Source organism: Sus scrofa, chromosome 1, assembly GCF_000003025.6.
Source record: "Sus scrofa isolate TJ Tabasco breed Duroc chromosome 1, Sscrofa11.1, whole genome shotgun sequence".
Taxonomy (NCBI): domain Eukaryota; kingdom Metazoa; phylum Chordata; class Mammalia; order Artiodactyla; family Suidae; genus Sus; species Sus scrofa.
The window spans coordinates 100,281,507-100,309,174 of record NC_010443.5 but is presented as its reverse complement, the minus strand read 5'-3'; the positions used below and the strand labels follow the sequence as shown (position 1 = coordinate 100,309,174).

The window sequence follows — 27,668 nt, the reverse complement described above, 5'->3', positions numbered from 1 at the left end:
AGGCCGGCAGCTGCAGCTTGGATTCGACCCCTAGCCTGGGAACTTCTGTATGCCGCATGAGTGAAGCCCTAAAATCACACACACACACAAAAGATAAACTCAGTAACAATGAGGTGCCAGTGACAGATAAGGCATGAAATCTGTTGGTTTCCAGGAGCACCACTGTATTAGCCTTTTGAGAGGTGACAAGCATCCTAAAGGCCCATCCCCAAAGGGGAAGGGGTCTCTAATCATGGCACTTCTTTCCCCATCCTAGGAGTGAGAGGGCTGCTTTTTTTGTGATTGGTTCTATTTTGGAGTCCTTGTAATCATATCCTGCAGATGCCACCTAGGAGGCTGGCAAATTCAGAATTCAGCTGAGTAGAAGCATTGGGGGAGGTGGGAAAGGAAGGGACGAGGTTGACTCAGCCCCAGAGCAAGTCTGGTCCACATTGCAGGCCCGCGGGACTGCCCACATCCCCTCCAGCCTGGAGCAGGTGGTCGGCAGACCCAGGACAGGAGACTGGTCCTGCCTGTCCCTTTGTCTTCGCTCGGTCAAGTCAGACCTCATTTTCCTCTCCTCCAGGCCTTTGCAGCAGCTGCTGTCTGCTTTCTCCTCAGCAATTCCCCCCTCCTGGCCTGCTGCCCATGATTCTCCCCCTCCCAACACCCCCAAATCTCCTCGCACTTCCTAGTAATTCCATCATCCGGCATTTGATCCAATTTTGGGTGTACAGCTTCCCAGGAGTGGCAGATGGAAGGCACCAGAGTCCCCAAGTGAAGAGCTGGCTTGGGACTGCCTGAGTCAGGCTGGAAATGCTCGAAGCCCAGGAGCAGCCAAGCCATAGTGAGTAGACCAGTTTCTAACTCCTTTCACTGGCTGTGAAGTCCTTTTTGGGCAGAAGTGGATTCATTTTGTTCATGCTGCATCCCAGCTCTAGGCACCATTGAAGGTGCTTCATCAGCATTTTTTAGTGTAAATCCTGTCCTATCCTGCCTGGGGCTCTCATTGCCCTGGAGACTTGCCTAGAGGAAACGTCTTGGCACTAGAGCCATCCGTCCAGGTGTGTGTCCACCTTAGCTCCGTCTTGTTAAGAAATCTTTCTTTCTTGGGAGTTCCCATCATGGCTCAGCAGAAATGAACCTGACTAGCATCCATGAGGACACAGGTTCAATCTCTGGCCTCGCTCAGTGGGTTGAGGATCCAGCACTGCCCTGAGCTATTGTGTAACACGGCTTGGATCTGGCATTGCTGTGGTGTAGGCTGGCAGCTCTAGCTCCGATTCGACCCCTAGACTGGGAACCTCCATAGGCTGCAGGTATGACCCTAAAACTAAAAAAAATACATAAATAAAATAAATAAATCTTTCTTTTGTTTTTGTTTTTGTTTTCCTTTTTATAGCCACACTGGCAGCATATGGAAGTTCCAGAACTAGGGGTGGAATTGAAGCTGCAGCTGCCAGCCTATGTCACAGCCACAGCAATGCTGGATCCTTAACCCACTGACCCAGGCCAAGGATGGAACCCGCATCCTCACAGATACTATATCAGGTTCTTAATCTGCTGAGCCACAGTGGGAACTCCTGTTTCTTTGTTTCCTTTGTTAAGTAATCTTTTGAACTACACACGTGTGCAGGTCTTCCTAAGATGGTACACTTCGGGACCCATCATCTCCTGGGCTTATCTCAATGGTGCGATGGACACAGGGTCGTGTCCACACTCCCAAAGATGCAGGAGAGCAGGTAAAGGCCACAGAACTCCTGTCTTCCTGGCCTCTAGGTCTTCTCGCTGCTGTCAACACATGTGCCCCAAATCTTCACGTCTGCCCTCTGCAGTCCACCTCAGTGAGAGTGAATCCACTCTCCTTTTCTCTAGGGACCAGCCCCGCCAGGTTTGAACTTGGGCGTAGTCTGGTCTCAAGTGTCACCGCCAGAACCCTGCCTCCCACACCCAGGCCTTCTGCTGGCCCCCATCTGAGAATTGGCCCTCTCCTTCACACACCCCCCAATGCTCACTTTTGACAACGATTCTGTGGGTATTTTCTAACAAGTTCCTAGCTTCTCGAGATATCTAAAAATAGGACACCTCCTCCCACTATTTTGAACTATTAATCCCTCTGCTATAGTGTGTGGGGTTTGCATTTCAAAGCCCTTATTAAAACTGCTTAATTTTCCTTCATAGCTGGCCACTCCCCCACCCCACTTCCCAGGCCGGCTTGGAACAAAACAGCCGCAAAGCCAAAGCTGCGGGTCCTTTAATAGTGGTCATTACTTCTTCCTCGTACCCTGCTTTTCCCCCCAACCTAGCAGAAGGGAGCTGGGAGCCATGGGAGAGGGGGTTACAGGAAGATGAATGCTGCTCTGGGCAGGTGGGTGTATGGGGGCCTGGTGGAAACCCCTGCAGTGCTGCTGGCTCTGTGGGGCCGCTTCATCCTGGGGCGTGGGGAGTAGGGGTGAGGGGGAGTCACTGAAAACTGTCCCCTCTCAGCTGTGAAGGAGATCAGAACACACACACACCCCTGCCCTCAAACACACCACTTTAGCATAAAGATTATTTTGAGCTGAAGGCAACTGAGAATCAAAAGCCCTAAGAAGCCTTCTTCCCTCACCTGATTAAAAGCAACAAATTCTGGGGAACTAAGGATGCCATAGATGCCTTCCACAGGACAGCTCTACCCCCCAGAAGGGAGAATGAGAAGAAAAGCTTTCCCAATCCCTCCCCCAGGGGGGTTTGAGGCCCTGAAGAGGTGGAAAGTTTACCCATACTTGAACAAATATTATCACAAACTTCATTTCTTGACTGTTCTCCTAGAAACTCATTTACGTTTTTCCAATTCCATAAAAGCCACTTCTTCCTTTCTCTTTCTTCCTTTCTTCCCTTTTCTTTCTCTTTCTCTCTTTTTCTTTTTCTTTCTTTCTTTCTTTCTTTCTTTCTTTCTTTCTTTCTTTCTCTCTCTCTCTCTTTCCTTCCTTCCTTCCTTCCTTCCTTCCTTCCTTCCTTCCTTCCTTCCTTCTTTCCTCCCTGTCTGTTTTTTAGAGCTCTACCTGCAGCATATGGAGATTCGTAGGCTAGGGGTCAAATCAGAGCTGCAGCCACCGGCCTATGCCACAGCAACACCAGATCCAAGCTGCATCAGAAACCTATACCACAGCTTATGGCAATGCCAGATCCTTAACCCACTGAGTGAGGTCAGGGATTGAACCCACATCCTCACGGTTACTAGTCGGGTCTGTTACCACTGAGCCACAATGGGAACTCCTAAAAGGCATTTCTTTCCCCTCCCTTTTCCTCCCAGAGGTATATAATCCTCTAACTTCAACTATAGTTGACTCTTGAGCGACACAGGGGTTAATCTGCCTATAATTGAGAGTTGGCCCTTCACATCCTCAGATCCTCTACGTCCATGCATTTGACCAACCCTGGACTGACTAGCATTGTAGTATTTACCACTGGAACAAATTGAAACAAATCCATGAATAAGTGGACCCTTCCTGTTCAAACCTGCACTATTCAAGGGTCAACTTAATTAACAAGCCAGTTACTTCTTTTGTTGGCTCCCGTAAGAACATAAAGAAAATTTTTCCTCTGTTTTTTTGGTTGCACCTGTAGAAGTTGCTGGGCCATGGATCGAACCCTTGCCACAGCAGTGACCCGAGCTACTGCTTGGGGAGGCTGAGATGCTGAGCACAGCTGCCTTCCAAATCTTTCCTCTCTGGCCATCCTCTTGTTTTTGGCTCCAGGAAGACCATGAACAGTACAAATCAGGGGCCCAGGAGGTGGAATTGCCTTGGGGTTACTCCAGGGCTAGTTACCTAAGAAAAAAATTCCCTCAGATGGAAACCCCTTCAGGGTATCTGGATTCTGAAACACTCCTGGAGGGGTCCTCCTTGGTCCTTGCTCTCATTATAATATGTTACTATATCAGATGGTGGAAGCTCTGGTCTCATCTGGGCACTAGCCGGAATTTGCAGCGGAGGCTGAGCTCACTTTGACAGATAATAGGACTGAGCTGGTGCTTAGAGAATTCTGACCTTATTCTGATCTGTCAGCCCTGCCTACCCAAGAATGCTCCCCCTGGCAGAGTCAATTACTGGAATTTCGGGCTGTGAATATTGATGGCTCCTCTGGCATCCTGATGGTTGGTGCAAAAGAAAAGACTCCTCTGGACTGGATTGCAGCAGGTGAGGGCATAAGTAATGGGGAGACACCGAGGAGATTGATTTCAGCCAGTGGCCCCCTCGGGGTGAGGTGGGGGTAACAAGAGAAGGGAAAACAAAAATTACATAAAGCAACTAGGAGGTTTTCCCAGAAAGCCGCTGGAGGTGTTAACAGTTAGTGTGCCCTGCTGGGAACTGTTCTGGGCATGGAGGCTGGGCTCCTGCCTTTCCAGGCAGAGTGGCCTGGGGGAGGCTGAGGTGGATGGGAACAGCTGCGCCATGGTCTTGCCACAGCCAGGCCAGGCTATTCCTAAACTTCATGAAGCCCAGTCCCCTAACCTAGCAGGATGTCCCCTCTCTATCTTTGAGGTCCATAGACTTTCTTCCTAGAACAGAAGAGCCAAGGAAATGACCTAATTCTCACTTGCACAGCAGGGATTCTGGCTTGAGTCCCAGGGAGCAGACAGGGCTGCATGCTCAGAGGCAGGTGGGAGTCCCTGCTGGGGACAGAGCCATCCCCCTCCCTTTGTCCAAGGGAAGGGAACCTCAAAGCCATAGGAAGAGGCAGGAAAAGGTAGAATGGCTCTATTTATGGAATTCACAAGAAGCTCTGACAGCCACAGGAAGGGGATCTCTGGGTAGGGCTTCATGATAACACCCCTGCAGCTACTGCTGCTGGAACACGAGTTCCAGGGGCCTCACAGAAAACACAGCCTCTAGAGCCTGAGCTGAACAGGGGGGACATGGTAGTGTCACAGGGTGGCCAAGATGACTTCTTCAGTGCATACATGGGGAAGAAACTGGCTTAGGCTGGAAGGCATGCACGATCAAGCTAGAGAAGAGACAAGAAACACTGTTCCATTGCTCCTGCTACCACAGGACTACCTTAGCTGCCTGACCACCAGCCTGGGAAACATGGCAACATTCTTTCTAGAAGGAGAAATGGTCAACTTGGGCTTCACTACCAGGGAAAGCTATGACAGGGCTTCATATTTAGTAACCAGGCCAACTGAGGAAAATACTAAAGGCTCCCAGTGTGGAAGAAATGAAAGTCAAGCTCTTCAGACCCATATTTTCCAGGGTTTCTGATCTGAATGCTCCCCCATCATCCCCAACCTTTCATCTTCTCTCCTGGTCTGACCTGACTCTCCTTCTCCTGGAACAGATTTCAGAGTCTATGTCCAGAAATATTTTCTGCTCAGAAGCCCTTTCCCACCTCTCCTTGTGGAAATTTTCCTTTCATTCTCAACACAGCTCATCCTCCTTCATGGCCAGTGATTTTTCCATCTGTTCTCATAGAGGAGGCAAAACTTCACCTCTACTCATCTTGTTTTTTTTTTTTTTTTTTTTTTTTTTTTAATTGAGGCATATGGAGGTTCCCAGGCTAAGGGTCAAATCGGACCTGCAACAGATGACCTACACCACAGTCACAGCAACACCATATCTGAGCCACGTCTGTGACCTACACCACAGCTCACAGCAATGCCAGATCCTTAATCCACTGAGCAAGGCCAGGGATTGAACCTGCGTCCTCATGGATGCTAGTCAGATTCATTTCTGCTGAGCCATGACTGGAACTCCTCATCTTAGGTTTTCAGGTGGGAATCTAACAAAAAGATTCACAAAAGAAAAATAATTTATTAACATGCAGTTTCACATGGGAGAAACCCAAAATGAAGAGTAACTCAAAATAGTGGCTTGGAACTCTGGCTTAAATAGCATCATCAACAAAGGACAATGCTTCAGTTGAAGAATGATGGGACAAAGGATAGGAAAGCAGGTTCAGGCTTCCAAGGGTGGCAAATGGCAAGAAGGTAAATGAGTGGGAGGAAACCAAGGGAAGTTTGTTTACAGTTTTGTCCAGTACCTTCTCTGGGTTGATAAGAGTCTGTCTCCAGTAAAAGGAAAATTTATATCCTCCCTTTAGGCAGAAAAGAGGACAAGTAGGGAGAGCCCTCTTGGCCTTGCTGCCTATTAATTGCCTTCAGCTCAAAATAATTTTCAGGTCAAAGTGGTTTATTTAGAGGTGGCGTATTCTGCTATACCCTTCATTTCGTTGCAGGCTCACACTTGTCCTGCTCAACTCACCCAAACTGTTCTGACCTCTGACCCTTTCTCTTGGGTCTTGCTCTCAATCTAGCTGGTGAAGGATCTCATGCTAATGCAATGTGTGGTTCCTTCCAGGTAACATGGTTCCTTGCAAGGACAGAAAGACTGGGCTGTAAGAGGTGTTGGCTCTGGTACAGACTGGAGCAGGAGGGGATCAGTGAGGGGGTCTTCTCTGCCGAGTTTGTTCAGCCTATTTGAGGAGTATCTACCATTCTCATGAGAGATCTAGCCTAGGCCACTTTTTTTTTTTTTTTTTTTTTTTTTTTTTTTTTTTTTTTTAATCTGAGCAAGTCTCATTAGAGTTTTAAGGAATGAAGTTTTGTTTCTACAATCCTACAGATAGGCAGATCTTTGCAATAATGAGTTATCTCAATGAGTTCCCTCCCTTTCGGCCTAATCTTGGAAGCATCCTGATGGTGAGGAGGCCCATCCCCTACCTCTCTTTACATCAGTGGCCATCCTTTGTACAACTCCTTCTGCTTTCTGATTCAGACTGAAATTTCCTCTATGTGTACCAGGCAGTCTCCTCTCATTGTCAAGTCTAATAAATAAATCACAGCTCAGAGCGATGGGATCTAAATGTAAAATACAGTGTCTGGCACCGCTGGAGATAAAATAAATCACCTGTAATCTGATAAGCAGGTCATCTTGATCCTTCACTCTATTCTGGTGACTTCAGTGATTGATTTTGCTAAACTCAGATGAAGCATAAGGACGTTCAGGTTCAGGGCTTTGAGTGAAATGCAAGTGATTGGGCCAAGAAGTGAGATAATAAAACCCTCAGCAAAGGGAGGTGAAGAGAAGAACTCTGATTCTTGCTTCCTCAGAGCTTCTGTTTAGTCCCTCGTGATTCTGCTTCTGGTCTTCAGATTTTGAGGGGCACTATAGGATCTGTCTAATAAAATGCCACTTTTTTGGTTTAAGGTGATTTAAGTGGGTTTGCAAACAGTCTTTTAAGACAAGAGGCCAACTCTTTTATGATTTGATTTGTTTTGAAAGAGACCTGCCCCACATGGACTGCACAGGACCTGGAGTTCAGCTATGGGGTCACTCCTTTAGTTTGGGAAGATGAAGACCTCACTGAAATTAAATATTATTTATTGCCAAAAGATTAAGGCCATAATCAGCCCATAGCATTCCATAACTGTGCTGGCTGACAGAAGTATAATATGGGGCACCATATGTAATTTGAAACTTTTATATTAGCCAAGCACATTTTAAAAAACAAAAAGAGGAATTTCTATTGTGGCTCAGCAGGTTAAGGACCCAATGTTGTCTCCATGAGGAGGTAGGTTCGATGCCTGGCCTTGCTCAGTGGGTTAAGGATCTGGCGTTGCCATGTGCTGTGGTGTAGGTCACAGATGTGGCTGGGGTCCAGCATTGCTATGGCTGTGGGGTAGGATGGCAGCTGCAGCCCCGATTTGATCCCTAACCTGGGAATTTCTAAATGCCATGGGTGTGACCATAACAAGGGGAGGGGGGGAAGAACGTAAAAGGAGACAGGTAAATTTAGTTTTAATACATTTTATTTAGTACAGTTTCAAAAATGTAATTTTAATATGTTATTGATTTAAATGATTCTGAATGAGAAATTCTAGTCTTTTGTGGAGGGGAGGGAGAGACTAAGTCTTTGAAATCTGGTGTGTATTTAACACCCAGAGCACATCTCAATTGGCCACTGAATTGGCCAGTGGTTGGAAATCATGAGGGAATGGGGCTGGATAGATGTCTATCTTTTCCCAGCAAATGCAAAGGTGAGAAGTAGGAGCAGAAATGAAAGCCAGGGAGGAGGACTTGTAAAGGGAGGGAGCTGAGGCTATTTATGAGAGGAGCTAAGTGTCCAGTAAACATCTCAGGAAATAGGCTGGAGAGACAGGATGGCTAGAGAACTATAGGTTGAGGACACAATAAATAATGCAAGAAGATCTCCCTGGATGGTAGGAGGGGGTGAGACTACAAGAGAGTTGAAACACTCATTGTGGTTTGGAACTTTAGTTCATGTGTTCTAGGAAAAACCAGGTTCTTTGCTTCTAATAAAAGGTATAACTCTGAGCAGAAATATGCCCCTGAAGTCAGCAAAGAGTTTACTAAGCTTTAGGAGTCTGGATTGCAACAGTGAAGCAGAATATGATATTAGAGGAATCAGGGAACTTCAAATAAGTCTTTATTCACTAGGATACTTTCAGCTGTAAGTAAAAGAAAACTTGTAAACTTGTAACTGAAGATTAACTGGCTTAATCATAAAGATATTCTTTATTAACAAAAAATCTAAATGTAGGCAGTTCTAGAGCTGGTTCAATAGCTTACATCATTATGAACTTGGGGCTCTTTCTATCCCTTTTTTTTTTTTTTTTAATCTCCACAGTTTGTTTGACTTTTTTGTCTTTTGGATTGTTGCCTCATGATCTCAGGATGGCTGCTGCAGTTCCAGGATTGCATCCAAATTAAAAAAAACAAAAACAAAAACAAAAACAGGTAAAAGATTTTCTTCTCGTGAGTATTGAGATGTTTCCTATTTTCTTACAAAACATCTCTTTATATCTCATTGACCAGAACTAGGTCACATGGCTGTGGACTGCTTCCAGGAAGTTTGGAAAAACATGGTTTTCAGCCTCTAGGGACATTAGACTAAAGGAAAGGTTGCTGGAAATGACTTTTGGATAGCCACCCACAGTGAATGCCTTAAGCCCCAAGATGAGGCAACAAGGGCTGTAGCAGGAAGAGCAGGAGATTATGAGCCAGGAGTCACCAGCTTGCTCTATGTACTTACTCTGATCACTGAGCCTCCCTGAATCTACAACTTTATCTCTAGGTTAAGATTCAGTAGATGGTCTCTTTCTGCTCTAACCCTGCTGATCTTATTAAAACTCCTTGAGGGCATTGAATGAGCTGTCCAGTGGTAATGTAATTAACTTAATGAGATCCATTTAGTAAAAACAGCTGTGGCTCTTCTCCTTCCTATAGTTGGAGGACATTTGTTGGCTGGATAAACTCTCCTGCTCACAGATTTTGATGGAAGTTTAATTGTACCAACAGCCTGATGTCCTTGGTCTTTTGAAGTTTGTTCCCAGTGAAAGTGACAGAGTTCTGTCCAATAGAAGTCATATTGTGGGGCACTTATATAATTTAAAACTTTTGTATTAGTCATATTGAAAAAAGTAAAAAAGGACAGGTAAACTTAGTTTTAATATATTTAAAAATACAATATTAAAAGTTATATAAATAAATATGAATATTATAAATTAATTGATATTGATTGATATAGCAATCAATGTAAATAAATATGAATGAGATATTTTACATTCTTTTGGGTGGGGTGTTAAGTCTTTGAGACCTGGTGTGTATTTGACTCTTACAGCACATCTTAATTCGGACCAGCCACTCTTCAACGTCTCAGTCGCCACACGTGGCCAGTGGCTACCGAATTAGGGGTTGAAAACCATGAGGGAATCTGGTTTGCAATGGAGAATCTCTTGCCCTTAACTGACTTCTGCCCAGCTCAGGTCAGCTCAGCCCTTGACAGAATTTCCGAGGAGATGAATTTGCCCTTGAGGTCCCGCCACATTTTTCCCTCCCACCTGGCATTCATTACTCCTCTCCCATTGTTGAGGTCACCCAATTTGGATCCAGGTGAGGCTTTATCTAAATCCTTCACCTGATGGAAGTACCTTGCAGTTTCTTCCCTTTTCGCAAAGCACCGCTCCCGGAGCTGCTGTGATGAGCTACTTATGTCAACGTGTGAACGCATGTTGGGGAATAAGGCTCTGCCACATCCAGGTCTGGCGTGGGGGTTCACTGCAGGGATGGGATGGGAGGGAAGGCAGCTGAGTCAAGGCTCTTCTCAGCTGCAAGTAAAGAGTCCACTCCAGGGAGAGGCTCATAAAGAGGTGATATTCTGAAGTCATAAGATAACTGATGGGAAACTGGGGCAGGAGATGCAGTCAGGTCCCCATTAGAACTGAAACTGGGAGAAACCTGACCAGCATGAGGGCAGTTTCTCTGTCTCACTCTCTGCCTTTCTTCCTGCTTTATTCCTCTCCCTCTAATTAAAAGTATACAGTGAATTGGTCACCCCACAGTTCTGAGGTTGGTTTGTCCTCAGTTCAAGCAACAGAAAACCCTGACAAATGTCTCTGCATCTTTTTCCTTTTTTTTTTTTTCCTTTTTCTTTTTTCTTTTTTTATGTTTCAGAGCCACATGTGGTGGCATATGGAAGTTTCCTGGCTAGGGGTTGAATTGGAGCCATAGTTGCTGCCTACACCACAGCCACAGCAACACAGGATCTGAGCCGCATCTGTGACCTACACCACAGCTCACCGAAACGCCGGATCCTTAACTCACTGAGCAAGGCCAGGGATCAAACTCACACCTCATGGATACCGGTTGGGTTCATTATTGCTGAGCCACAATGGGAACTCCTGTCTCTGCATCCTAAAACTAAATTCCCAGGACAGAGAATATGATTGGCCCAGTTTGGGTCAGGCGTGTGCTCTGATCCACTCACTGGGGCGGGGGTGAGAGGGGGTGAGGGAGGAAGGTCGCCTCAGTGCAAACCTGGATGCAGAGGCCTCCTCTGTGAACAGAGGAGAGTATATGTCTCATAGAATGGAGGTCATGGGCTGGGCAAATACTCCAAAGAATGGAGTTTTGTTGTTGATTTTTTTCCCCCTAAGGCTGCAGCCACCGCTTAGGAAATTTTCTGGGCCAGGGGTTGAATCTGAGCCGTAACTGTGGCCCGAGCTGCAGCTGTGGAACGCTGGATCCTTTAACCCATTGCTCAGGGCTGGGGATGAACCGAGCTGATGCAATCAGGTTCTTAATCCACTGTGCTATGATAGGAACTCCAGTTGATTTTTGCTTTTAATGGAGATGTGGCTTTTCCACATGTTTGATGTAGAGTAATGTTAAAAACCTCAGGTATGGAGTTCTCATCGTGGATCAGTGGAAACGGATCTGACTAGTATCCATGAGGATGCAGGTTCGATCCCTGGTCTCACTCAGTGGGTTAAGGCTCCAGCATTGCTATGAGCTGTGGTGTAGATCGCAAACGTGGTCAGATCCTGCATTGCTGTGATTGTGATGTAGGCTGGAAGCTACAGCTCCATTTCAACCCCTAGCCTGGAAACCTCCATATGCCGAAGGTGTAGCCCTAAAAAGACCCCCCCAAAAATTAAAAATTATGTGAAAAAATAAAACCCTCAGGTATGAATTTTGGATCCACCACTTACTATTGGTATCATCTTGTTTATTTCAATTACTTATCAAATACTTATAAAATACTTTCTACATGTCAAAAACTGTAATGTATAGTTGAAAGCTTTACACATTTTTACTTCTTTAATCTTTGCAATGATTCTATGAGGTGGGTATTGTTATTATTATCCCCATTTTGCAGATGAGGAAACTAAGACACAGATAGGTTAAGTAACTTGCCTCAGGTCACACAGGAGTAAGTGGTAAGAGTGAGAATTCTAGTACAGGCTGTCTGTCTCCATTATTCCTGCTCTGAAATCCTATGTTATACTGACCTTGGATAAGTTATTTAACATCTCTGTGCTTTAGTTTCCTCATTTGAAAAATGGGTTTAGGGAGTTTCTGTTGTGGCTCAGTGGTAACTGAGGATGCAGGTATCCAGGAGGATGTGGGTTCAATCCCTGGCCCCACTCAGTGGATTAAGGATCTGGCATTGCTGTGAGCTGTGGTGTAGGTTGTAGATGCAGCTCGAATCCCATGTCGCTGTGACATAGGCCAGCAGTTGCAGCTCCAATTTGACCTCTAGCCTGGGAACTTTCATATGCCATGGGTGTGACCCTAAAAAAAAAAAAAAAAAAAAAAAGCAAAAAAATTGGGTTTAATGATATCTGCCTCCTCAGTTGTGGTGAGGATTAAAATGGATGTAAAAGTAAAGTCTTGCCCCTCTTTATTAGTAGGATTCTCCAGAGAAACAGGACCAATAAGGGGTATATATGTGTGTGTGTGAGAGAGAGAGAGAGAGAGAGAGTGCAGAGAGATAGAGGGAAGGAGGGGGGAGAGAGAGAGAGATTTATTTTAAAGAATTGTCTCACACAGTTATGGAGAATGACAAACCTGAAATCTGTAGGGTGGGTCAGCAGGTTGGAAACCCAGGGAAGATCTGACATTACAGTTTAATCCTGGAGCTGTCTGCTGGCAGATTTCCTTCCTGCTTGAGGAGGCCAGTTTTTTGGCTCTATTCAGGCCTTCAACTCATTGGATGGGGCCCATCCACATTAAGAAGGGCAATCTGTCTTATTCAAAGCCCATGGATTTCAGTGTTAATTTCATTCCAAAACACTTTTAAAGGAACATTGAGTATAATGTTTGACCATCACCATGGCCCAATCAGGTTGGCACATGCAATTAGTCATCACACTCTCTAATCACACCTGGTAGAAACCTGTAGGAGAAGAGCCTGACCTTTCCCATCCTTCTCCCCTGCAGAGTGCCCAGAGCACCATCCTCCAAGGACTGGACCTGGCCGTGGCTCAGCCTGACTGTTGCATCCTCAGTCTCAGCCCTGCCTCTTGTTTTCATGTGGTCATGGTTCCCCTGGCTGCACAGCCAGAGAGCTTCTTCAGCCACAGAACTTGGAAACCCTCAGTGTGGTGTTCCAGTACGGCTCTGATGTCACTGAAAATGAATGCTTCCCAAAGCAATCCGTCACGCATATGGCACGATTGCCTGCATAGTAATAACCACGCCTGACAGAATGAGTGATGAGCTTGCTTGCAAATTTGGTGACAGCCTGGGCATTCCTAAGCAGACTGTGCTTTAATGAGAAAAGTCCTCTCAGGTGTTAGATTGCCTAACACCTGCCTCAGGATGCATATTATTTTTATTATTATATTTTAATAATGCTGTATATTCTTAAAGATATGCTGGCATAGTTTACCCAATAAGATCTCTATTATGAACTGCCATATTGCCTCAGCTTGGCTGTATTTTGCACATTAGACAGACTCTCACACAACTTTAAACTTGCAGGAGATACACATATGGTCAATGTCACTATGGAGTAGAGGATTAACTCAGCAGGCCCTGGTACAGTTGAGCATGAACAACAATGGAGTGTAGGGGCACTGACCCCCACACAGAGGAAAATCTGCATATAACTTTATGGTCAGTTGTTCCAGATAAGCAGATCCAACCAACTGTGGTTCATGTAGTACAGTAGTATACACTTACTGAAAAAATTCACATCTAAGTAGACCGATGCAGTTCAAGCTCCTGTTGCTCAAGGGTTAACTGTACATTCCCATGGGAATTAGCTCCTGGGTGGCTAAGAGGTATCAAGGCATAGTGTTAACATATCTGGTGGTTGTGAATGTGCAGAGCAAGAAAGAGACATCAGTAGAGCCTGAGTAACTTGAACTCTGAGATCTTGGATGTCAAAAGCTGAAAGGGTTTTTCATGGTTGTGGCGAGGGTCTTAGTGTACAAAGCACAATTCGAGTGTCAGGGATCAAAATGGGCAAGAACACAGCTCTTGCACTCACACCACAGGCTTGCCCTTAGGTTCTGATGCAGTGACTCCCATTGGTTTGACACCAAAGCTTCTCAGCCATGACCAGGATTGCTGACCCCAGAGCTGGATTAATGGGACTAGTGATACTGGACACAGCCCTTTGAGGCTTCTGGGCACCAGAGCCTTTCTGTGTCCCTCATTTGTTGCTCTTAGGAAATGGGCCTCGTTCAGCCACCATGACCTTCCCCAAGTTCCTAGGGACAGGTTCAGACAGCTGCTGATGGGGGAAGGGAGGAAGAGTCAAGCAAGAATAGTACAGCCTTGGGGCAGGATCTGGGTTCTTTCTCAAGGGATACACATAATATAGGCATCTTATACACCTAAGAGAAAAGTGATATTCCTTCTACTTCCTTTAGAAGTGAATACTTTGAGATTGAACACCTTGGAGTCCTTCCTTGTCTTTCTCCCTGACTTATTTGCACCTTAAATACAATCATCCATAAACTAAAGATTAGGCACCCTGAGCAGAATTGCCTGTGGGTTAAAGATTATTAGCACATGATGTTTTTCAGGAATTTTGCTAGTTTGTTCTAATCTCTGATCAATATGCCCTTTTCGCAAGTACTGTCATTCTAGGCAATAACCCAGAAGGCCACCATCATGCATGTCTCCTGACTCCAGCTTTGATGACTAAGATTCCCCGAAAGAAGGAAGAATGCATGTTTACCCCAATCCTGATTCCTATCTGAAAACCTGTTTTTCTCCTTTTTACTATAAAACTCCTTGCAATTCTTTCTAAGGAGGCCACAGTCTTTGCCTGCTGTGACTCTCCTTTTTCTAGTAAAGCAGTAAAGTTATTTTTTCCTTCTTTACCAAAACTCTGTCTCTGCATTTCAATTTGGCACTGGCAGACAGAGGCTGAATTCAGGCAACACTAGGGCTGGAAACGCTGATGGTGAGCTTGGGATATTAAGGAGACTGAAAGGAAAAGCCACAACTCATCTTAGGTTGTACTGTTACTGACCCAGGCCCTTAGACTTTTTATTCAACAGAAATTGAGACGAGGCCAGATGAGAATTTCAGGCAAGGCTTTATTGGGGCTCACACTGCAGCACAAAGGAATCAAATGCAGGAAACAGTCGCCCTTTGAGTTCCCATTGTGGTGCAGTGGGTTAAGAATCTGACTGCAGTTGGCTCAGCTCACTGTGGAGACACAGGTTCGATCCCGCTCGCAGTGCAGTGGTTAAAAGTTTTGGCACTGCCAGAGCTGTGGTATAGTTTGCAGCTGTGCTTGGATTCAGTCCCTGGTCCAGGAACTTCCACATGATGCCGGTGCAGCCATAAAGAAAGACAGAAGGAAGGAAGGGGGAGAGAAAGAAAGAAAAAGAGAGAAAGGAAGGAAGGAAAGAAGGAAGGAAGATAAACAGGTGTCCTTGCTCATTCTCTGAGAGGAGCTGCTTGGATCCTTAAATGAGGTAACAGCAGGGGCAGATTCAAGGAGGTATAGCCCACACCCTTGGGGTGGTGCTTTGTGCAGCGATCACGTATAGTATTCTGCTTTCGCTCTCAGCACCTTGGAAATGGTGGTTTGTTTGTAACCTTTTTTATCCTAATGCTCATAATTGCCTTAACTTGAGCATGCCTGTGGTTATTTTTTAGTCACTTTAGTTTCTTCTGTTTTTAAAATTGTAGTTGATTTACAATGTTTTGGGTGTATAGCAAAGTGATTCAGTTACATATTCTTTTTCAGATTCTTTTTCATTAGGTTATTACGAGACATTGAATATACAGTAGGTCCTTGTTTATCTTTTTTTTTTTTTGGTTCTCTTTAGGGCACACTTGTGGCATATGGTAGTTCCTAGGCTAGGGGTTGAACTGGAACTATAGCCTGGTTTATGCCACAGACACAGAAACACCATATCTGAGCCTCGTTACATAACCCATGCAGGATCCTTAACCCAGTGAGTGAAGCCAGGGACTGAACCTGTATCCTTGTGGACGCTGGTCAGGTTCATTACTGCTGAGCCACAATAGGAGCTCCATTTATCTATTTTATATATAGTAGTGGATATTTGTTAATGCCAAATCCCTAATTTATCCATCTCCCTACTTTCCCCTTTGGTAACCATAAGTTTATTTTCTATGTTTGTGAGTCTATTTCTACTTTGTAAAAAAGTTCCCTTGTATCCTTTTTTTTTGATTCCCCATAGAAGTGATATCACATAATATTTGTCTTTGTCTGAATTAATTCACTTTGTATGATCATCTCTAGGTTCATAGATGTTGCTGCAAATGACATTCTTTCATTCTTTTTTATGGGTGAATAGTATTCCATTGTATATATGTACCACATCTTCTTTATCCATTCCTGTTGATGGACGTTTAGATTGCTTCCATGTCTTGGTTACTATAAGTAGTGCATATACCTTTTTGGATTAGAGTTTTCATTCATTTTTTCTGGATATATGGCTAAGAGTGGGATTACTGGATCATATTGTAACTATTTTTAATTTTATCTTTTTCTCTTTTTTTGCTTTTCAGGGCCACACTAGGGGCATATGGAGGTTCCCAGGTTAGGGGTCCAATGGGAGCTACAGCTGCTGGCCTACACCATAGCCACAGCCACATCATATCTGAGCCTTATCTGTGACCCACACCACAACTCAGTGGTAACACTGGATCCTTAACCCATTGAGCGAGGCCAGGGATAGAATAAGCAACCTCGTGGTTCCTAGTCAAAATGGTTTCCACTGCACCATGACGGCAACTCATATTTTTAATTTTCAAAGGAACTTCCATATTGTTTTCCATAGTGGCTGCCCTTGCAATTTCTTTGTATCCTATCACTCAAGAGGACATCTGTTCAGGGCCAGCACTCTGACAGAGGATCCCAGGTCCTAGCCTGTCTTACTACCTGCAGCTTCTTTCACCTCTTTTTACTGGAGATTAACCTGCAGCTTCTTGCCCTGTGACAAGTTTCCATTCTTGAAGGCAGGAAGAAGAGAGGATGGGTTGAGAAAACCCCATTGCCAACATTAGCAGGTGTTCTCAGCCTGTGTCCTGAACTCTTGGCACATTAAATCCCACTGTGGACAACTGTGGGTGTTGGTCTTTTACCAGGATCCTTTTGGTCCTTATTTTTCTGTTCATGAGTCCAACTTCCACCTGTTGGCACCTGTGTCCTTTTGCCTGTGGCCCTTCTCTGGCCACTGGAGCCTGTTCTACTGCAGTGCAGGACAGGCTAGTGGTTCTAGGGAAGTAACAGGCTGGGAGCTTGGTTATTGGTCAAGAATGGGCATGGTGGGAATGCCCTGAGGTGGGTGTTCTGCTTCCACTAATGGAGCTTCCCACCAGGATTCAGCTGCTTTGCCCAAAGTGCTGACATGCACACCTTGCTGGCTTCCTTCTCCTCCCTAGCACTTCCCCATCATCCCACCAGTGTCTCCTGAGGTCATTCCTCTCACTCCCAAATTACTTGTCTCAGGGTTTCCTTCTGAAGGAAACTAAGCCTGTGCCCCATCTGATTTTCCTTACTGTACAGATAAGGCCCCAAGTAGGCAGAAGTTGTTGGACTAAGAACCAGCCTTGGTCAGAAGGTCTGGTGTTGGCTCTAAGAGATGGTTTGAAATCTACAATAAGGACACCAGGCCTGACCCAGGTGATTCTGGAATGACTTCCCTGGTTACCAATCTGTAGATTCTCCTCTCTCCTCCCCTCCAACCCCAACCCCTCAAAACTCTGGCCTTCATGAATGCAGGGAGAAGCCAGGCAGGCTCCAATGACTTAACCACTGTCAAAGACAGGATCAGATAATATGTAAATGAATGAGATAATACATAAATGAACAAACAAATCTATGTTCCAATAAAACTTTATTTGGCCCATCCCAATCAAGTTTAATAATGTTTAATAGATTTTTTTTTTTTAAAACACGAGTAGTAATAGCAATTCCTCTGTAATAACAATTATGTATGAACTCCTGGTCAAGGTCAGCAGCTTGTTCCTTTACCAAAAAAGTAAAGCCGCCCTCTGAGGACAAATGGCACATGAGGAGCGGTGTACACTTCCTTTTCTTTAAAAAAAAGAAAAAAGAAACCCGAATACTTCATATTTACATATTTTCCATTTAAAAATTGGTCAGTATGATGAATTGCTTTTAAATATAAGTTTCTAACGTGTTGCAGGTTTTGATGTACAGATCCTAGATAGCTGTTTAGATTTAAGGTGCTGTTGAGGTGAGGGTGAACACAGCCTAAGATAAACACTGGGGAATTCTCTGTTTACAGACTGGCTAGATTTCCCATGGGCCTCTTTAGGGGGAGCTGAATGCTAGTGGTGGAAATGGCAGAGCATGTGCAGGACACTAGATTGCATGCTTCTGCTGAGGGCCTGCCGTGCCCACATACTGGGCCCCTCGGCTCTGTGTGCAAGAGCACTTCTGGTTTTGCATGGTCCAAACTCATCCTGGCCTAAGCCAGGAAGGACATGGTGGCCTTGAGTCCTTTCTTTGGTTGTAGGGTCCCCACTCTGATTCTGATCCCTGAGGGCCCTCACTGTTGGCACACCATCTTTCATACCTTCCCACCTTTCTGCATGCCTTGTCCCCAGGGTCCCTCGCTTTCCAATGCCTTTCTTCAGGGCCTGCTCTTTGCCAGGGCTAAATGGGTGATCAAAATCAGACAGTATTAATGAAGCCAAATGGGTCCTGTGCGAAATCTCTCTTCATGCATTTGCTCTAGGGCAGGCACCTTGTTCTTGGGATGAGAACATTAGTTCCCCAGGTAGGCTTGGGGAAGCGCTGTGTCTGTGGGGGTGGAGGGTGGGGCAGGCTGGAGGGATTCTTGGAATTGCTGTCTTCAAACTCACCCATGTATGACATTCCCTTGGGAACTAGAGCTGCATCTTTTTGTCCATGCAGGTGTCAGGAAAGTGCATAGGAAGTTCTGGAGAAGGTGGGTGCCCAGGCCTAGGAGAATGAGTTCTTTACCCACAGACCCCAATCTGGCCTGATCTGAAACCAAGTTTTCAGAGCACGCAGGGGTAAGGCAGGAGCGGGGGTGGAAGGCAGATGGGAATATTTAAGTACTTGAGGAGCCAGAAAAAAAAAATATACTTGGTGGAGTAGGGGGAGAAGCTAGCTCCATTTCCAATTTCAGAATTCAAGGGACATGGCTCTGAGTAAAAGCACACAGAATGGATTAGATGGGAACAGCCAAGGAAGGAACATCTTGAACCAAGTTTTCTGAGCGAAAAGACAGAGTAACCCCAGTAGAGGAAGACATTGGTTAGTGGACAGACACAGCCAGAGGGCCAGGAGACTGGGATCGGAGGCTTGCCCTGACACTGACTAGGCCTTGATTGCCTAAGCAAGTCATTGGGCTTCTCTGGGCCTCACTGGCCTTCCTCATCAGTCACTGGAGGCTAATTGGGCCAGAATGGTTTCAACACTATGCCCCCAAGATTCCTCTCTGCATGAGGCCACGCAGGTGGGGCCTGCAGGCCGTCTGAGACGTGTTTCTTCCCTGTGCACCACCACTTAGGAAAACGCAAGGGCCTTCTCTTCGCTGTGAAAGTGATCAACCCCCACACTAGGCTCCTGTTCAAACCCGCTCCCAGAGGTTAAAGGCTAGTTATTAAGGCAGTTTAAGGAAAGGACATTCCTCTCGCTCCTCGGATCCTTTCTGTGTTCTGCTAACCCCAAGGCAGCAGAGAGGGGCAGAAGGGGTGGGGGAGGTGCCGGGGAGGCCGCCCCCCCTCCTGCCAGGCCCGGCTTCCCCAGGGTGTTCTCCCGGTGTCCTGGAGCGACTCCTCCACCCTTACCACCTTTCTTTGGAGAAGGCCTCGGTCTGCACGAGATCGCCAGGGTGCTCGGAGATGCACGCGCCGTTGAGGTCGCCCAGTTTGTTGTCCGGCAGGTCCTCAGGCTTGGTGCAGAGCTTCAGAGCTCGGGAGATGAACACGTCCAGGTCGAACTGGGGGCTAGCGCCCCCGTCCATGGGGGCTGGGCGACCCGGTGGGGTGGCCGACAGGCGGCGCTCAGGGACGTCGGGGGGCGGGCTGGAGCGCTCTTGGCCGCCCTGCGTGCTCTTGACCCACTGCGCGATCTCCAGGAAGAGGCTGGCTGGCTCGTCGTCGCGCGGCCCGGCGTCTGCCGCCACAGCGGACACCGCGGCACTGGGGGGCGCCCCGGCCGCCTGCTTCCAGTGCGACAGGTCCAGGATGAGCTTGGGCTCCGAGTAGTGGTGTGGCTTATTGTCGCGCCACAGCAGCTTGTCCAGGTAGGACGGCGACCCCACCTTGTAGTCGCAGGAGCGCCCATAGTCGGCCTCGAAGGCGCGCTCCATGGACGAGTGCGAATGCTCCAGGAAGCGCTCCGAGCTGCTCTGTGAGTCCTTGCGCGGGTCCACCTGCACATCCTCCACCAGCGGCGCCGAGCCCGCGCGCGGGTCGCGCTGCACCTCGCTCGCGTCCTGGCATCGGTCGGGCCGCCACTCCAGGTCCGATGACAGGCTCACGGGGTACCTGCAAAGGTAAGATGGGACGGCAATGGGACCCCGTCAGCTGACGAATGGCTTTGCGGAGGGAGCCTAATTTCTTAATCCCTGTCTGCCACCCATAGGCAGGTTTTCAGTTCCTTTCCAGTCCGGCCAGCTCCTGTTCCCACCTCCCAAGATGGGAGGGTGATGGGACAAAGTAAGGGTGAGCCCCCAGGGCCCAGGTAGAGGAGCTGATTGTTCGGCTTCACTCTTGTATTCATTTGTATTTATTCAATACGCTATACTCATTTCTTGAGCATCTTCTATGTGCCAGGCACTGTTCTGGGCATTAGCAGATTCGACAGGGAACAAAAGAAAATCCCTGGACTCACAGAACTTACTTTCTAGTGGATCCACCTATGCAGTGCTCCTCAAACTGAGGCGCACACACATCACCTGGGACCTTGTTAAGATGCAGATCTTGATCCTCAGTAGATCCGAGGTGGAGTCTGAGATCCTGCATTTCTAACAGGCTCCCAGGTGATGCTGATACTGCTGGTCCTTGGCTCACACTGAGTAGTAGTAGTGAGTACTTCACAGCACTGGCTCAAATTAGAATCACCTGCTGTGGTCAGTCCAGGAGTTAAAAATTCCACGCCTGCCCCACACCCTAATTCTGATTGGGTAGGTCTAGGGCGGAGCCCTGCATCTGCAAGGTTTTCAGACCTTCTGGGATGTTTCTAAGTTCCACCCGGGGCTCAGAACCCCTGCCCTAGTGGATCTAGTTGGAGGCCCGGTGGCACCTTGCCTAGATGCAAAGTGGGTGGGGCAGACCAAAAACTTACAGACACCCTCCAGAGAGGCCAAAGATCTTGGGTGTTCTCCCCTCTGTTGACTGTCCTGCAGCCTTGGAGAGCAGTCAGCTAGCCAAGAGCAAATGAAGGGCAGGGAGGCAGGCCATCAGCTTGGGCTGAGCCCCCCCTCCCTGTGCCAGGTGCTCTGAGCAGAACTGTTGGCGGGGGCAGGGAGACAAGGGCGCACCAAGGAGGCGTCAGTCAGCAGCCACCTGCTCTCAGAACAGGAGGCCTCGTGCTCACCAAGGACAGGCAGGTTTGGCTGCATGAAGGGGCAGCCGAGCAGTGCCAGTCCACACCATGTGGCTGGTGAGACTCTGGGAAGGCCCCAGCACTGCCTGCCCTCCCAGTGATGCCATTAGGCCAGGAGTCACTCCTAAAAGTGAACCCTGCCCCCTCTCCCATGAGGGCCCCTGACATTGCAGAGATTTCTAGAAGGAGGAATTGGTGATGACCCTCACTTTGGCTGCTACATGCTGAGGGCCAAATGTAAGTGGTCCGCAGTGTTCAGAGCAACTCTGTGGAGTGTTGTTTACCTGCCTCCTAGGTGAGGACACTAGTGTTCAGAGGTAAGCAGCTGCCCATAGCAGCAGAGGCTACAGGAAGGGGCTTGTAACTGCCTTTGTCATCTGCCTTCCTCAAGCAGGTAGAATGGGAAAGTTTGGGAGCAGAGGAGCACCGGGTTTAGAAGTGGTCAGAATTGATAGGCAGGGGCCAAAGAAACCCTGCTACAGTTTTCCTGGCCCCAACCCCATACCACAGACATAATAAACACAGGATGAACCCCGCTAAGCCAATGCTATGGGCCCCCAGTTGCTGTGGAAGGGACTGGGCTGCACAGTCAAGGGCAGGCCTAGCATGAGGGTGGCAAAAGGGTCTTCATCAATCTCTATTTGCTGGCAACTTTTGATAACAACAATTGACAACAGCAAAGCAACGAACCTGTCCCAAAATAGCAACGTTGCCCCAATCCTCCCTTTGAGCCTCCTTAGTCTGAAACCTATCATCTGTCAAACAACTGAAAAGGAAAAACTGCCCATCTGTCACTTATGTAACTAGCCGTCATATTCTCACAACAGCAGGGCTCCCACTTAGGCTCCCTCGGAGTCCTAGCTGCTAAACCCTCGACTTTTATTTCTAAATCCAGCAGCTACCAGTGCTTGCTCCCTGAATTAGCAGATGCTGATGCCCAAACATCTAGCTTCCTGATCAAGGAACATCCAAACAGGAAGGGACCTGGGAGTTCCCTGGTGGCTCAGTGGGTTAAGGATCCATTGTCATGACTGCTGTGGTTCTGGTAACTGCTGTTGCATGGGTTCCATCCCTAGCTTGGGAACAACTTCTGCATGCTGCAGGTGCAGCAAAAAAAAGTGAGAGAGAGAGAGAGAACAGGAAGGGACCTAAGAGATCATTGTGTGCTTATGAGGATATTGTCAAAAAATGTGTTTTCTACCCAGCCCTGATTCATTGGTAGTGACTTCTGGGCATACTGTGTTGAGAAGGATTCTGACGCCCAGCAGTTTAGCAGGAAAAGAGTTCTGTGATTGCTTAGCAGTGTCTGATATGGATGCAGACTGGGAGCGGCCCACCTGGACCAGGTATTAGCCATGTGACATGACACCAATCTTTAACCTCTCTGAGCTGTGGCTTCCACATGTATCAATGGGCAATAATAATAATGGTGCCTCCTTTACATTTGGAGAGGCAGATGATGTGAACTGGCATGAAGGTGTTGTGTGGTGGTCAATTTCACATAGTTTTCTTGTCTCATATTGCTACGTTTTGCTTTTCTGGGGCAAATTCCCAGCCTGCTGGAAGTGAGCTCCAGCCATGGGTGCTCACTAAATGTTTGCCCAACACTGTATTGAGCCCTTGTGCAGTATGCTCGGGTGGGTTGAAAGCTGGTGGTGGCTGGTCTTGCACAAGGGCAGGCCCCTGACCACACAGGGGCTGGTCATCTACTGGGAGCATCTGTGGACAGGAGAGAAAGGCAGGAAGCTGAGCTGGGGAAAGCACCCACAGGCTATAGAACTTGGGAGGTAGGAGGAAAGGTCATGGAGGATCAGGGGCAAACAGAAATGGGACGACGGGAATATGGGCTCCAGACTTCAGGGCTGAAGCCCTTGGAACTGCACCTGTCCCAGTTGGAGAGCTGGCTTTGGTTGTCAGCCATCAGCAGGATGTCATCAATCTCGTCCTCAATGCGGAAGGGGTGCTGTGAGGTGGGCTCATCCTCGGGGCAAGAGTACGGGCTCATGTAGGGGTGCTGCAGCCCCATCTCGGCGGTCAGGCGATCCATGGGATTAAAGGTCAGGATCTTCTCCAGAAAGTCGATGGCTGTGGGGAGCAGAGCAGGACAGGAGGGTCATTCGGCACCTCTGCCAAGCCCAGAATAAGACTCCCCAGCATGGGGATGCCCCCTAGTGTTTTCCATTTGCAAAAAGGCTTCTAGCTGGTTTCTTTCTTACTGTCCTCATAACAATCCAGGGATAAATTGAGAGCAGATGCTGCCTTTTGATTTCCCGTGAATTAACGGAGGTCCAGAGGGGTACAGTGACTTGATTGAAGTCACCGTTGGTTTTAGGAGGCCCAGAGCTAGAACTCTGCCTGTGGCGGGATTTTGTAAGCAACGAGGAATGGGGTACAGGTGGTTTATGTGACAGTGACTCCAGGAAACACAGGCAGGGGGATGGGGAAGAAGCCAGTCCAGGATGTGCCAGTAAGCAGTTCCTCCTAAGGGCCCTGGGGACTCTGTCCCACTGGGTCCTCTGTGAGATAGCGTGGGTCACTCCTCAAAGATGGTTCCACCTGGCAGGGAGGCTCGGGTATCACCATCCCGACTCTCATTTTTGTGGGTTGAGTGCTGCTGGGCTGCATGGAGGAGCCTGTTCCTGTCAGGACCCAGCAGTAAAGAGCCTCAGTGAGCATATGGTTATGGGGAAGGCAGGTGGTTGGGGACAGAGCCTGACAGCCCAGGGCTCCTAAGTCCGGGGCTCTTTCTACCATATGTTGCCCCTGGAGGTTTGACAAATAAAAGCCATCTTCAAGATATTTATCCACCTGGGCTGAAGCCCCCATGCCTTGCCAAGCAGTAATCATTCAGTGGCTAGGTCAAGACACTCAGGAGCCCTGGGCATTGGCTATTTGCTCATCTACATAAAAGTACATCAAGATGTCATCAGCCACTAGAGCGCTGTGGGTGTGCATCAGCTCTGTGCACGGGTGCCCTGGCCCTTTGTCCTGAGTGGGGGGTGGGTTAGGGACACCCATCTGCCCTGTGAGCATGGTTATCTCAGGGCAGGGTCCAGCCTGGAGGTTTGTATTCCTTCTCAGCCCTGGAGGCACCACTTAAGTCATGACTTGGCTAATCGTGTGATAGCCTGCGTGGAAGGGAGGAAAGCAGCTGAGCTCAGGCCCAGGCTGCTGTTTCCCTCTGAGGGGGTTCCCGGGTGGGCCCCAGCCCGCGCCATGGTTCTGCCCCTCACGCAGGCCCTGGACCTCTCTGCAGAAAAATTCATCAATGATTCAGGAAATCAATGGATTCTGGAGGTCACTGGCCTTCCAGGAGGATGTGGTTCAGCTCCACAATCCTAGATCATGAGATCAATTAAGCAGCAGTAACTCTGACCACTCCACAGTGCTTTGGTGGTGCCTCCGGGCCCAGGGCTGCAGACCCCAGAGAGAATCAGCTTCACAGATCCCATGACTGGGAAGAATCGGGTAGTACAGGACCCAGCTCTGCCACTGCCTAGCTCCAGTCTCGGCAAGTCTTTCCTTCTTTGGGCTCCCAGCCCCTCCCCCAGCCCCACCTATTCCACTGGACCTTTTGACAAAGAAATGAGAGCAGGCGTCATCACCATTATCAGCATGATCATCCTCACTACCTGACTGCTTCCACTGTACAACCAGCAGGGAGTGGACCAAGGTCACTGCCTTTGCCAGGCCTGTGCCAGAGCAGACCCCTCCACCCTGACTGACTGGCATCTAGCCTTCCTATCCCGCAGGGGCCCCTGGGGCTCTCAGTGGATGGAGAGAGACTCATTCACCACAGCTCCCAGTGGGCCTGGCGGCCTCTCCAGAGTCAGCCAAGCAGAGTGAGATGGGAGCTGGGGCCGTGAGGTCCATCCCCCTAGAGAAATGGTGGGTTGGGGGGAGGCAGAGAGACTCAGGAAAAAAATGCATGTTCCCCCTAGGCGAGCACATCACACCAGTGGGCAGCCTCAGAGGTGAGCGTTTTCAGATATGTTCAGGGTCATGGGGTTTGGCTGTTGGATGGAGGGATGGGGTTGCTCCCCCAGCTGGTCCTCAGGTGGTCAGAGACAGAGACAAAGACCATTACCACCTCAACAAAGTAAGCAAGTACACACATCTATGGACCCCTTCTGCCTCTCCCAGAGCCTTTCCTGGGCTCAACCCAACCCTCTGTGCCTATCCTCTCTGCACAGATGACAGAGGCTCACTTGTATGCGACCACAGAAGCTGTCATTGCTCCCGGGCAAACCCAGAAGTTGGAAAGTGCCAGACCCTAAGTCCACTCCACTGACAGGATGACAATCGTCTCTTTCTTCTCCCTGATAGCTGGTCTTCCAGCAGGTGTCCAGATGCTTCCAGGAAGCCCAAATGTTAGAAAATCCTTCCTTGTAGCAAACCTAAATCTGCCCCTTTAACTCTTGTCCTTGGGCCTAGCTCTGCCTTTGGGGTGCCTCATGGCCATTCCTCACACATTTCAGGGCAGCAGTCATGTCCCACGCAAGCCCCCTCTCCTCCTGACACACAATTGGCCTACATCTCCTAGTCCCCCTAACCCCCGAAGTTAGGTAGGGCTGTGTGACTGAGGCCCATGGAAAGGGGGTGGAAGTGAGGTGTGCACCCCACTTCCAGGCCAGAACCATTAAAAACCTCTTGCAGGAGTGTCTGCTCTCTCTCCCCCGGACTTTGGCTGGAAGTTGGTGCCCTGGGGAGCCCTTAAAAGCTCTGATTGAAGATGGCAGATGGCCCGAGGTCCAGGCACAGCCCCAAGGCTCCCCTACCTTATCTGGGCTTGAGGTGAACAGTGAATACACTTCTGGCAGGTAAACCATGGAGATTTCAAGTTTATCTGCCACAGCACTGGCTTCACCTTGACTTATGATCTCCCTCCCAACCAAACTCCTTTTCTCTAAGTTCAACACCTCCCCACAGGTTTTTTTGGTTTTTGGTTTTTTTTTTTTTTTTCTTCTAATGTAATGAGGCTTCTGTACAATCTTGTCACCTTTTTGTGACCTCAATGAATTCCTAGCTGGGGTTCTCAGAGCCTCAGGGGTTCTGGAAGGGTTTTCAGGTGCATCTCTGGAGATTAAGAGGCAGGTGGGCAGGACCCTGAGCCCCTCACCTCTGCTGCAGCCAGAGCCTTCCTTTTCCTCTTTTGTATATTGGGTTTCCTCAGCAGAGCGGTCCCTTGTGGTATAGTTACTTCTTACTATAAGTGGAGCCCAGAATGCTCCAAGCATGGTCTCTGGCCTACTCCCTTGATGTGAGGTTTCGCTGCTGAGGGATACAGCCACCAAATGATGTCCTTTGAGCCTCTATGGGTGATAGCTAGAGAGACACCCCCACACACACCTCTTCCCAGGCCTGCAGGGCCTCTGATGTATAGCACAGGGAGGAACTGAGGGTCACCAACTGTCCCTTCTGGGCAGGTGGGCATGATGCCCTTTCTCCCATCAAAGTTTCATTTCAGCCATAGCTCATTACCCTAAGGCTAGGCTGACTGGGGCCACTTTTCAAGCCTGGGGGCAGACAAGGGAATTCTGGTGGAAGCCAGCACATTGGGAAGGTAAAGAAAGCCTGGCTTTCATGAACATCTGTTCAGCTCCAGATCAAGAATATACGCATCAACTGGGCATTCAGGGCCCTGGGGCCTCTTGGCCCTTCTCAACACACCTCTAGCTTCATTTCCTACAGTCAGTTTCCTGGTGATCTAAACCCCTCACCAGTCCTCCAGGCCAGCTCTCTGTCCCTCTCGGTGCTTGGTGTCTCTCTTCCCCGTCCCCAAATACCCAGAGCTCTTGATGCCCCCTAGGAAGTGCTCCTTCATCTGCATACTCGTCTTTGATAGGTACACCCACCCACCCACCCACCCCTGACTTCCCAGTTAGGCTGTCTCTTATGTCTCTGAATTTCCATCTCTGGCACAGCTCCCCAGCCACAGTGCATTAATAAATGTTGGCTGGTGCTGGTGATGACAGTGAGAAGCTTTATCCCACCATTGGGCTCAACTCTGATTTCTCTGAGGCAGGTCCACCCACCACCCTCAGAGCCAAGTCACTAAGGAGCTTCTATGGGGGCGGGGCAGGGGGACATATCCCTGACCCAGAATTCCTGAGAATTCGGAATCACTTATCAAATAATGGGATTTCTACAGAGGAATCAAAATAAATACATAAGGGCTGAATCTGAATGTGTTGGGAATCAAATTGCCCCCTCCATTTTAATGATGGGTAAACTGAATTTATTGATTGAATGTGGATCACAACCAAAGACATTGTTGGTCCAAATTCCTGGTTTTCTTGTTGGGAAGAGTGTGGCAGAGATGGCTAGTTTGTATCCCATGTCTTTTCTCCTCTTTTATA

The 27,668-nt window shown here is 48.1% G+C and overlaps 1 protein-coding gene across 6 annotated transcripts in view; it reads right to left on the bottom strand.

The window, feature by feature from the left end:
- MAPK4 (mitogen-activated protein kinase 4) overlaps positions 17,581–27,668 on the bottom strand; it is a 184,166-nt gene continuing 174,078 nt past the window's right edge. For all 6 annotated transcript variants that reach the window (XM_021093269.1, XM_021093266.1, XM_021093281.1 and 3 more), the window contains exons 5-6: positions 23,193–23,394; positions 17,581–20,249 (exon numbers count right to left, since the gene is read on the bottom strand). In XM_021093269.1, coding sequence (XP_020948928.1) covers positions 19,544–20,249; positions 23,193–23,394 — 908 coding nt within the window. In that variant the 3' untranslated portion in view covers positions 17,581–19,543. The remainder of the gene's footprint in view (positions 20,250–23,192; positions 23,395–27,668) is intronic.